This window comes from Clytia hemisphaerica, unplaced genomic scaffold (genome assembly GCF_902728285.1).
Source record: "Clytia hemisphaerica strain Z4C2 unplaced genomic scaffold, Clytia hemisphaerica genome assembly, whole genome shotgun sequence".
Taxonomy (NCBI): Eukaryota; Metazoa; Cnidaria; class Hydrozoa; order Leptothecata; family Clytiidae; genus Clytia; species Clytia hemisphaerica.
Window position 1 is genome coordinate 684,631 of NW_027103417.1, and position 11,404 is coordinate 696,034.

The following is an 11,404-nucleotide window of genomic DNA, read 5'->3' on the forward strand; positions in this document are numbered from 1 at the left end:
CACTTCATCACATCCGTAATGAAAACCATAATGAACTATAATTACTAAAGTCTATTTATGATAAGTGTGCACTAAATTTTCCTCTCTTTTTTTTTCAACCAATGGCTGCGTTTAGACCGCCAACTGGCATTTGTAATTTGGCATTTGCTCATGAGGGATTCAATTTTAATGATCAAACAATGAAAAGCATGGAATTTCGCGAAAACTGCAGTCATCAAGACTGAAACTTTTTGCCGTAGGGCTAGGCTATGGCAAATCTTGCAAATTTTACAATCTATAGAAAGAACTGAATAAAAAACGTGCAAATAGTTTAAAAAATCAAAAATGTCATTTTTTCTCTTTGTTTTGGTTCCTTTGTTTGATTTGAAATGCCAGAAAAGGGGATTCCTTTGCTCAAAATGGCATTTCAAATGCCAATGAAATGCCAACACGCTGGCATCATTAGGCATTTGACAAACCGAACAATTGCGCGGAACAATAGAATGCAAAAGAATACTGCAAGTAATTACAAATGCCAGGCTGGTCTAAGCGCAGCCAATGCTTTAATCTTTAAAAGTTTGGTATCGTTGGGAAGGTATCGTGAATAGACTTTTTTTTTAGGCAAACAACTTATGGGAATAGGAGCCTCGGATAAAACGCTGGATAGAAAAATGCTATTGATTTGAAACTTTAAATACATCCCTGTGCCACAGACCCACTGGGAGCCCAGCCCCATTGCAAAATTTGGCAGAAATTCCGTCCCCAGTGAAAAATTACAATATAATTTCAGCCCACTGGGAAATTGACTTTATTTTCATCACCACTCGAAATTCAATGTTTAAAAACTGTACTTCAAAACGCCATTTCCACTAGTCTAGCAAGCTAGACGACTAATTAAGACATATTAGAAATAAAGCAAAAAAGTAAATTTTAGTTTATACAAACTAAATCCCGTATCATTATTTGTGTTTATTATTAGTATTACATGCATTATAAACGACTCCAGTCTACATTTCCACTAGATTTTTAAACCTTGAGTTAAAAAAAAAGGAATTTCTAATCCATTGGGGTTTAATAGGATTTTTTATTCCAACTGAGGAGAAAAGTTTCATACAGGGGCCATGAGACAGGGGTGTTTAAATAAAGATATTGGCTAACCGTAAACTTGTGAAACACCGTCTCAGTGGCCGGTGAAATTTTTTCCTTCAGTTGGGGATATATATTTTCATCCATGTGTGGGGCTGGAAAAGCTATCGTTTGGAATCACCAGTGGCACTGGTTTGAAGTTGAATAATTTCCATTCATTTTTCGATGGAAGACAAAAATCATACGGCACTATGATGACTACGATAAGGTCCAAAAAACCTTTCCAGTGGAAAATGGGGGTCTGTAGCATAGAGGTCCCATTGAGGTATTATGAATTATGCATGAGAATTTAAGAAACTTCAACATTTTCATAGAAAATTAGCCCTTTTGAAAGTTCTTTATCACTTTTATACTTACACACTTACACGATAGTACGAAAAGAATGATAGAAAGAAAAATAATATAAGTTAAATAATAACAATAATATCATCCAAAAAATTATATATATATTTACTATTTTTCACGGTTTTTATAACTAATAAAATATATATCCACAATGATCTACAAACTACTATATTTACAAACACGAGAGCCAATTAACTGGGCAAAACTTTCTCACTCTCTAGAGCTTAACTTTGAAAAGGATAGACTAAATTTTAGCGATGCAATTTATGTTAAATACCCGTTTGGGATTTAATACCTAGATTCGTATTAGTCCTTTACATCTTTTAGCAGCCCCTTTAAGGGGTACAGGTTGAAATTTTATCGTATGAAAAAAGGTTAAACGTTGAGATTTATCGGATTTGTAAGGAAGACTTGGTTATTTCTATAATAATGGTTTCGTCGATTCGAATGTCAAAAAAGAGTCATAGAAGTCGATGTACAGTAGCAAAATAATTTATACTCCCCTCTCTAACTTTCAATCGTAATTTTTCGTTAGTTTATCACTTAACCATACCATGACTAAAAGGACAACCTCCTCCGTTCATGGTCAGCTTAGTTGTTACACCCTCATTGAGTGCAGGTAAGCTGTTGTTATTATCAATAACAGTGGCCGAAATTTCTTTTGTTTCAAGCACTTTGGAGAGTGGTCGAATCACTTTCCGCTGCATAGCAGGTGAACCTTCCTTCAGATGAGTTTCCATATTAGCAAGTTGTTTTAAGAATTGTTTCTTTTCTGCTAATTTTTCTGGTTGGATTTTTTTTGGCTTAATAAAATAACATTCCATTGGGTTTGGATTGGCGTTCTCTTCAAAAGACCATTCCTCGTTACTCAAAAACCTAAACGAAAAGAAAATACAGATTCTCGTTATAGCATATCATGCTATTTTTCGACACTTGTGTGTCCTGGTCACCACATGACATTTACAGTCATTTCTAACTAAATTTACAAAAAATTTATATCAACGGACCAATGGTTAGTGCAAGAGTTGAAACGGTCCTCTTTTGATTAAATTTTGGACGTAATTTTGAAGACTGTCGAAGACGAAAAATAAGGGCTTTCTTAGTCAAGAAAAACAAAAGCTGGTAAATAATCAGTCCGAATTTCACAATTGACAAGAAATTTTTTTACCGAAAACCTTAAAATTAATTTATGTATTTTTTTGCTTTTAAATTTGAATCGTACAAGCTGCCTTTATTAACTTACTTTTTAGTTTCGATACTGACATTGACTTTTCCGGGACTGCTTCCAGATTCCATTTTATTGGCAAGTGTCACGTGTTTTCCAAACAAACAATAGCGTGGTGTCTTTTTACCCACCACACCAGCCATGCATGAACCTGAGTGCAACCCAACTCGTATCTAAAAATGAAATGAGCATATAAATGAATTAAACAGTACTACCCTGTCACAGAATTGTTGGGATTCCTGTCCCGCTCGAAAATTTGGTCAAAATTTCATCCCCATTTAGAAGAAATTTAGCCCAACTGGAAAACTGCCATCCCTATGTAAATTTAAATGGAAAATTTACACTCCAAAACCATCCCACTGGATTCCTTGACTTGAGAACAAACATATCACCATTGGGATAAGAATTTTCATCCCATGTGGAAAGAAGTTCCTCGGCTCCGAGACAATGGCTTTTCTTATTTTTCTTTATCATTGAGAGTTGTCAACCTTTATCCCATATTTAATGGAATTCCATGCCGATTTAGGGTTTAAAGTACGACTTACCTTGACAGGGTGGGCGTCTACAGGTGAGATGACATTTTGTACACATTCTAACATATCCATTGCCATTTCAACCACATGTTTGGCATGGTGTTCGATTGGTTGTGGGATACCGCAAACACCCATGTATGCATCACCGATCGTCTCCACCTTTAAATAATCACAAAAACGAAAGTTAAATTTACTTCATTAACAGTAGCTTGGTAGCACTCACCAAGCGGCCGATCTTTTTTGAGGGGTGCGCCGAAATAAAAAGGGCACAAAAAAACGCCTCTTATTGCTAATTTCGGGTCCCGGCTAAAAAGAGAGAAAGTCCGCCAAAATTTTCGTTTTCGTTTCCATCACGTCATTTTTACAAAGATATTTACTTTTCAAAGGAAGCGCCAATATCAACAATTGTCCCGGGGCAATCATCCGGGGGGGGGGGCAATTGTCCTAGAATCCTTTCGATATAGATATCTATCTAAAGTTTCCTAGGACACCGCTCTTTCTCGCTAAACCACTTCACTGTCCTTTGATTGTTCTCTTAATTGGTGAGCATCAAGCAAAAAGCCTTTAGAACTAAGTATGAAATCTTTGGTATGATCTGGGTCCGAGATTGAGTTCGCGACCTTGCGCACTGTAACTGGATGCATTACCATTCACTATCGGTAGCATAACATAACACTATTATCATATGTAATTGGGTCTTATTTTCAACACAAGCATTCATGGGTCTTCCTAAAAAAGTTTCTCCAAGTGAACACTACATGCTCTTTCACTCATTTAATTTCACACCTACTGCTTGAAGGCCTCTTAATTACGCGAAAGATTTTTAGATTGAACCGAAAACATGGCCGTTTAAATTTGAGGGCTAAGAATTAATTGAGTCTCATAAAGAATTGAAATGAAAAATATTATGCTTTCACTCAAAAGTGGATAGACTGAGCTCTCCCTAGTCTTCCTAGTCTACCAGTGGGCTTGTAGTGTAAGTGAAATACCTTTAGTGGATTAATTTTGGTTTATATCTATCAAGTTCCTATTTAATTATGGCGAAATGTCAATTTTGTAAAACTTGATGGGGATTTAATTTTGCGAATGGAAGATTTTTCAAATTTTAGTGGGGATTTAGTTTGTCAAAAGAGGTAGCTATTTACCTTAAAAACATTATGCATGTGAGAAATGACATCAAACATGGTATACAGCTTATTCAGCAATTTGATAATATCCATCGGTACAACCTGTTCATTGGAACAAAGTGCTGTAAAACCAACCAAATCTGAAAACAATATGGTGACCATATCATATGATTCTGCCAACACTGGTAAATTTAAACGTAATTGTTGAGCAACTATAGGTGGTAGTAACTCATGTAGAAGCTCATCGGTAATGTTTTTGTTATGTACTAGTTTGGTTTTCAAGATTTTGAGTCCGTTATTCGAGTCTTCGATTCGTTTGACTAGTTGGCGATCTTGTTGGTGTTCTTTCTTGGTTAGAATGACTTCTCTGGTGGAGTCGTGTAAAGGGAAATCTGATAAATAGAGACCACGCCTTCTTAATTCTTCCAGACTTCCAACACGTGGTGAGCAGAGGAATAATAGACAGTCTGTTTTTGGGAGATAGATCATTTGACCTTTAAGTCTCAATTCACTTGCTCTTGTTGTGCTTGTGACTAAACTTGGTGTGCAGACAGATGCTGCAGAGAGAATGGCCGAGTATGCGGATCCAGTGTGTCGGCCACGATTGAGTCCTTTTTTGAGGTCCTCAGGTCTTGGTGTTGATATGTTTCCATCTGAGTCTTCACGGATTAGTTCTAAACGATGTTTGGATGCAACCACAAAAACAGTATTGATGTGATGTAGAATGTTCTGGAAAGTGAAATTCATCTTTGGACGAATCAAACGAAACGCATCAGTAAACGGATACTTAATTTTGCCTTTCTTCTTCCTATTGGTTTGTCCATTCACTTCAAAATATGATTGTTCAATATATTTACTGATAGATGAACCACATTGTTTGATATTCAAATTCCGATCAAAAACAACGTGAAAAGGGAACGCTTCCGTGAAAGATTTGATACTCATGAAATGTTTCTTCCGTCGAAATAATGCTTTAAAACTTGTTATCGAACTTGAACGATGCTCGAATTTGGAAGCCGGTGGGAATGTTATAGACGGTATTGAAGGACATTGTGTGGCCGTTTTCTCGAACACAGCAAAAACTACGTGGTCATCTTTATTCTCTTTTTCTTTATCAATATAAATCTCAATTTCCGTATTCAAGCACTCTCGGGCCACCGTTTTCATTATTCCAATCACGATATAGCCAAGACCATCACGATTTGAATAATAATGTAAATCTAGGCCACCATCTGGTCTTTCGGAGGCACGAAAGGAAGGTGCGTTCATCCCTGGATAAATGGACGCTAAATGATCATGCAATGCGTCTAGATTGCAAAGAAATTCCCGGAGAGTTCGGCCAAGGATTTTCAAGACTCGGTCGTATCCTGATTGTTTACAGTATTTGTAGAAATGATTACCAAATGTTTCTAGAATGTCATTCAAAGGTATTCCTAAAAAGTGAAATTTTAAGAAATTTGGTCAGAAACGACTTAGATTATTGACAACTAGTATCTTACCAAAGTTATCGCTAATTCCATTGGAATGGTAATGGATTTATATTCAAATCTCTTGATGAATCAGACATGATGAGCCAAATTGGAGGACGATAGCCGGATAGAGAAGCTTCGAGGACACAGGAAATCACCAAAGAAAGGATTTCATACAACCAGAAGTGACAGCTGTTTAACGAAGAAGAGGATCATTTGGAAAAAAGTATAGAAGTTGTAATCTTACCAGAGAGCTTCTGAGCTACAGTGACCAATTTCATTGTTTCTTGATCAGAATATACACGATGGATAATATATTCACCGCCAGCTAAGTTGACACCTGCTTCTTTTCTAAAATGGAATCAAAGATTTGAAAGTGTGCTTTCAAACCGACGCACACTACATTGTTTTATTTTCCATTAAACATTTCTATAGTTCGGATCAGCAAGACACTGACTCCAGGTTATCCCAAGTTCCAAGCTAGATTAAAAGTTTACTACCTTCTAGCAGGTGTCTCGGTGTCCCGGTGGAAGTTTGAAGTTTGAAAACTTCTATCAAAATCCCAATGTAAAAAGAAAGTCTATTGTTTTCATTTCAAGGAATTTTTCCACATGGGACTATTTCTTGGCCAGATTTTATAGTGGGCTGGGGGCTCTAACGATGACACAAGATTTTTATCAAAGGGAAAAAATAACTATGAAGGTTCCTGAATATTCAAAATGCATGCACTAGCGGTAAAGGATAAAGCTTTTCAAAACAAATGTTTTGAGAAACAGGTCTCCGTTGTATGCGCAAACATTCACTTTGTCGGTAATTGCACTTATTCACAGCCCCTCTAAATCGATAACAGTAGGATAATTCTTCTGATAAACATGTTTGTGTTTAAGAAACAGACAGGAGAATATGTAGTTATGTGTGATAGAAATTTGTGGCTTCCATATAAGGAAACCAAATGCTAAGAACACACTCAATCGTGCTATGACGTTTTTGCATCCATTGATACTTACATGATAGCGTTCCATGTTTCTTCACCAAATTGTTTGAGAATCAAATCATGCAAACAACAGTGAATAAAACCATACTAAAAATGAAGTTGAAATTTAAATAGTATCACAATTTTAAACTTAGTCAATACGTAATTCAATTTTGAAAAGCCTTTACCGGGAAGATATTCCAGTTAATTTCACTCTAGTTATCTCACCAAGCCAACTTAAATCTAATTCACCATAACTAAAAAAACTATATGTAGGGATGAAATGAAGAATCTAATTGTCGTTGGGTATCAAAAACCTCTTGCTTTTAAGATAGCGGTGATAAAAATTGTAGATTGTCTAAGAATGGATGGCGATTCAGCGCATGTTTTGGGGTTTGACACACCCCTGTGTCACAGACCCGCTGGCACCACAGCGCCTCTGGAAAATTTAGCAAAACTTCGTCCCCGGTGAATAAATACCATAATGGGATTTCAGCACCGAATTGACTTTGATTTCATCCCCTTTCCAAATTCAATGTTTAAAAATTGGACTTCAAAACCATCCCCACTGAGTTATTTAACCTTGGAACAATAGAATTTCTATCTCCATTGGGGATTTCAATAGGAATTTTTATCCCCACTTAGAATAAAAGTTCCACCGGGGCTATGAGACAGGGGTGTATGGATGACGATAAGTGTCAAGATATTTGTTCAATAGGAAAACAGCCCCTTCTCACAGACCCGGTAGGATTTTCTCAGCAAATGGAGGTAAAATTGACGGACCTGTGGATTTGAATTTCATTGTTTTCGAGTCAGATAGTTCAGTGGGGATATAAAGATTAGTACAACATTTTACAGTGACTATTTGCTTATCTGATTATTTTCGACGGGGACAAAAATCAGAGTATAATTTTCCACTTGTGTCCCGATCGCTCTGTGAAAAGGGAATGTATGATATTTAGAAATTTGATCCATGAACGGGGACCATTTTCGAATAATCTTTTGGTGAGCAGGTAGCTTCACTCGATAAGGTACCCACTACACCCCCCTACACGTGTCTTTGTTTTATATGATGGTGTGTATTTGAAATCGAAAGTTTGTACAGTAATATATATTATCGCCTTACCATTTTTGAGGTTGATATAACTTTGTCAACATAAACCAAACCAAAACAACAATGTATGTATTTAGTAAAATGGACTGAAAAAAAGTGAAAATAACTTGATTTCAAACACCTAAATATTTTTCTTTGAAAAATTTACGAATAATAGCAGCCGAACATTCGAACAAATTTTGTCAAATAGTGAAAATGTTGATTATTTTATTTCCATTGACAGTTTGTATCTCATTGATGACATATCAAAATAAATCCTCCATTGAAATATCTAATTTTACCATCCAGCAGATAACATAAAAGTACTTTAGATTTCGTCTACTTTTCTTTTTCCCCTTTTTAAAAAAATTTAACGTCAACTTTGAATCAGTAGCGAGGAAAAAAAGGAAAAAAGAAAACCCGTACAAATATTTTTTTACACAGCGCGGCTATGATAGTGTCCAGTTGAAACATAGAAAAGAAAAATTCTACTGTACAAAAAAAAATTGTAAAAAAGAAGAAGAAGATAACCTTCGCATAGTATACTTGTATAAGAAACAAGTATAGAAGATTTTAAAAAATTTATGAAGAATTTTTTTTCCTCTGTATGTATACAGTATACAATGTATTTTTATACATTATACATTTCCATTGACCATGTGAAAAAACAACCATTTATCGTGTAAAGCTGTATAAAAAATTAAATATTTACTGCTGCGGGGAAAGAGAGACCTTCTTTCGTTGATAACTGTTTTTTATTCAAGGATGTTATCATTTTTTAATGACTGAACTAAAATAAGGGAAATTTATATTCAATTTTCTACACTAGATAAATTTCTGGTCGTTATGGTAATAGCAATTTTATACGTAGGAAGTACTGACTAGCTAACCACGAGTTGACGTGTGACGCCAGCCTTAAACCCGTAAATAATCTACCGTGGGTGTAACTTGGGCTTTCCTCGAAAAACAACAATCTGTGATCGCAAAGGTTGATATTTCATTTTGCGCTTACTATCCGCAATAACTAGGGTCTGACAAGACGTTAATGCATCATTTGCATAACGACTTTTCGTAATTTGCCATAAACCCAATTTTCTCACACTCAGACTTTTTCACTATTCAATAATAAATATTCCACTTCGAACTATATTTTCAACAAGCAGAAAACCAATTCAAATTATATCAAAAGTTGCAGTCTGTTTTGTTTCTCTGCAGATTAGTTTGAGACAGACCTTTAGACAAACATCATTTTTATATACGTATTTATACAAAACCGTTTTTGGAAATAGAAGAAGGGTATGTTTATTGATGGGGTGCCGAATAAATTATAATTACTCATTCCAAAAGTTTATTATATACATGATCAGAGCTAAAATCTTCATATGTCTTCTTAACAAGTACCACGCCTAAGACCTAATTAAAAGCTCATATGTAAAACATCGCTAACTATAAGTACGCCCTCGCCAAAATACTCCAAAACTTGCCCGGTCATCCAACATATCCCAATCTTTATTCCCTGTCAATCAATCAATAAAAACAAATTTCTAAAGTGTTTCAAAGATGTTATCGTAGGAAACAAACCCGAGGGAAACCTTTTTGATCCATTCTAGTCTGACCCAATGTAGTAAAATCAACAACGAACTTCTAATTTCCTGGAATAAAATATATCAATAAAAAAGTCTTATCTCCTTGCCCTCAAAATATATTGAGTGGTAGGCTTTTAGTAAGAGAATAAGTAAAAGGTCCCAATTTATAGAGGAACGCTTTTAGCTTTTAAGTCTTCATTTTCTCTTTTATTCTCATTTCGGTCGCGTTACGGGGATCGGGAACACCGAAAAACTGAAGCATTCTTCTTAAGGGCTCTGACCATAGTGAATTTTTCATAATTGCCGTGTTTAAAATGTGTTTTCTGACTGATGTAACCAACAAAACTATGGCATGTTATACATTTTCTGTTAGACAAACTATTCCTGAACCTGAAAATTCAAAAATTGCATTGAAAAAATTTGATGAAGAAGAAAATGAAGACTTTTGCGAGGAAGAGTATTTCAACTTTGAAGAGCTTAGTTTCGGCGAAGAAAAAACATTTTGAAATGATTTTCGCAGTAGATGGTGTATCTTTTACCGAACAGTAAAAATTTTTGCGGAAAATTTTTGTAAATGCTTCTTTGTCTCGAAATCTTCAAAATAGTGGTTTTTCATCAATTTTTCATCTGGATTTTGCTTAAAAAAACAATCATAACTTTTGACACATCTTTTTAGAAAAATTTTCCGCAAAATTTAAAATAGTTCAATTCTTTGCAGACAGTGTAAAGAAATTTTGAAACAAAAAAGTTAATTACCCATTAAAACTAAGCACTTTTTGTAAAAGAGGGTGATGCAACATATTATTAACATCTTTTTAAAGTTCATAACGTCATTTTTGCAATTAACTTCTTAATTAATCTTAAGGCATTCGATTAAAAAGCAATTTATAAAGGCAATTCTTTGTTAAAAGTGTTAAGGAACATGAAATATAACTTTTATGTTCAAATACCAAAATCAATTTTTCGACTATGGTCAGAGCCCTTAAACCACCGTCCATACTGATAGCAAAAATTGCTAATATCCGTAATTTCTCTTCACATGTTTGATATTGAAATAACGCCACTTTCTCGCAACACCGATGGAAAGAAGAAGAGCTAACCCATCACACTGTCAAACCCTTGTACTTCCGCTCTTTAAAAACGCATTCATATTATAAAATACCGTGAAAAGCACAGGTCGAAATCATATATCGACGCTGTGCCGACGAAGACGAGACGAGATTCTATTCAGCGCGCAATCAACAAAGACAAAAGTAACCATGACGACCATCCAAGATCTTGGATGAAGTTCAAAGTTGATATTTTTATTCCCGTCGTTGAAAACACAACTAAAAAACATCATCAATGCTTTTTAAAAAGAGTCAGTGATAGAGAATCATAACATAAAGTCTGTCTATTATTTCGATTCAATTAAAAGTGACATTTCCATAATTAATAGTTTAGTAATTACTATTATACATTTGGGGATCATGTAAAAGATTTGTTTTTAAAGAAACTCACTTCAATTACACTTGGAGGTTTCTGGGGAATTAGTAAATAGTAAACTGCATACTGATACACTCTGCTAGACATTTATAAGGTAATATTTGCTCTTCATCTTTGATTCGGAAAATGTTATATCGGATGGCCAAAACTCACCTTCTTTTCTTTCCTATCTCTTATCCTATTTTTCTCTTTTCTGGACTGTCTGAGTTTCTGAGACTTAGTTTCTCATTTCTGACTGAGTTTTCATACCTGTCAATCATTTGTCCATCAATTCCGACCAGTCTAATTTTGGGATTCGAACCACCACCAAAGAAAGACCTTTAGATTTGGAAGCCAGCGCTCTATCCGTTGAGCCATCGCCACACAGCAAAACCACTCAATTCATAACATATTATACCGAACTGGCAAAAGACGGGGGTAATATTATTATAATATGGGTAAAA

At 35.1% G+C, this 11,404-nt stretch overlaps 1 protein-coding gene across 1 annotated transcript; it reads right to left on the reverse strand.

Annotated features, from left to right (window-relative positions):
• Positions 1-1,943: 1,943 nt before the first annotated feature.
• LOC136797691 (guanylate cyclase soluble subunit beta-1-like) lies at positions 1,944-7,993 on the reverse strand. Its single transcript, XM_067054276.1, has 7 exons — positions 7,924-7,993; positions 6,832-6,905; positions 6,072-6,175; positions 4,374-5,788; positions 3,241-3,387; positions 2,714-2,868; positions 1,944-2,346 (listed from the first exon to the last, which is right to left on the reverse strand). Exons 1-7 carry the CDS (start codon positions 7,924-7,926, stop codon positions 2,010-2,012), a joined length of 2,235 nt encoding a protein of 744 aa, XP_066910377.1. The 5' UTR covers positions 7,927-7,993; the 3' UTR covers positions 1,944-2,009.
• Positions 7,994-11,404: the final 3,411 nt, after the last annotated feature.

Bases quoted from the DNA above. Each gene is read 5' to 3' on its own strand.
- LOC136797691 (XM_067054276.1), bottom strand. The intron at 2,869-3,240 runs GTAAGTCGTACT...TTTCATTTTTAG, and splicing joins TAGACGCCCACCCTGTCAAG to ATACGAGTTGGGTTGCACTC. The intron at 2,347-2,713 runs GTAAGTTAATAA...CTTTTCGTTTAG, and splicing joins GTCAGTATCGAAACTAAAAA to GTTTTTGAGTAACGAGGAAT.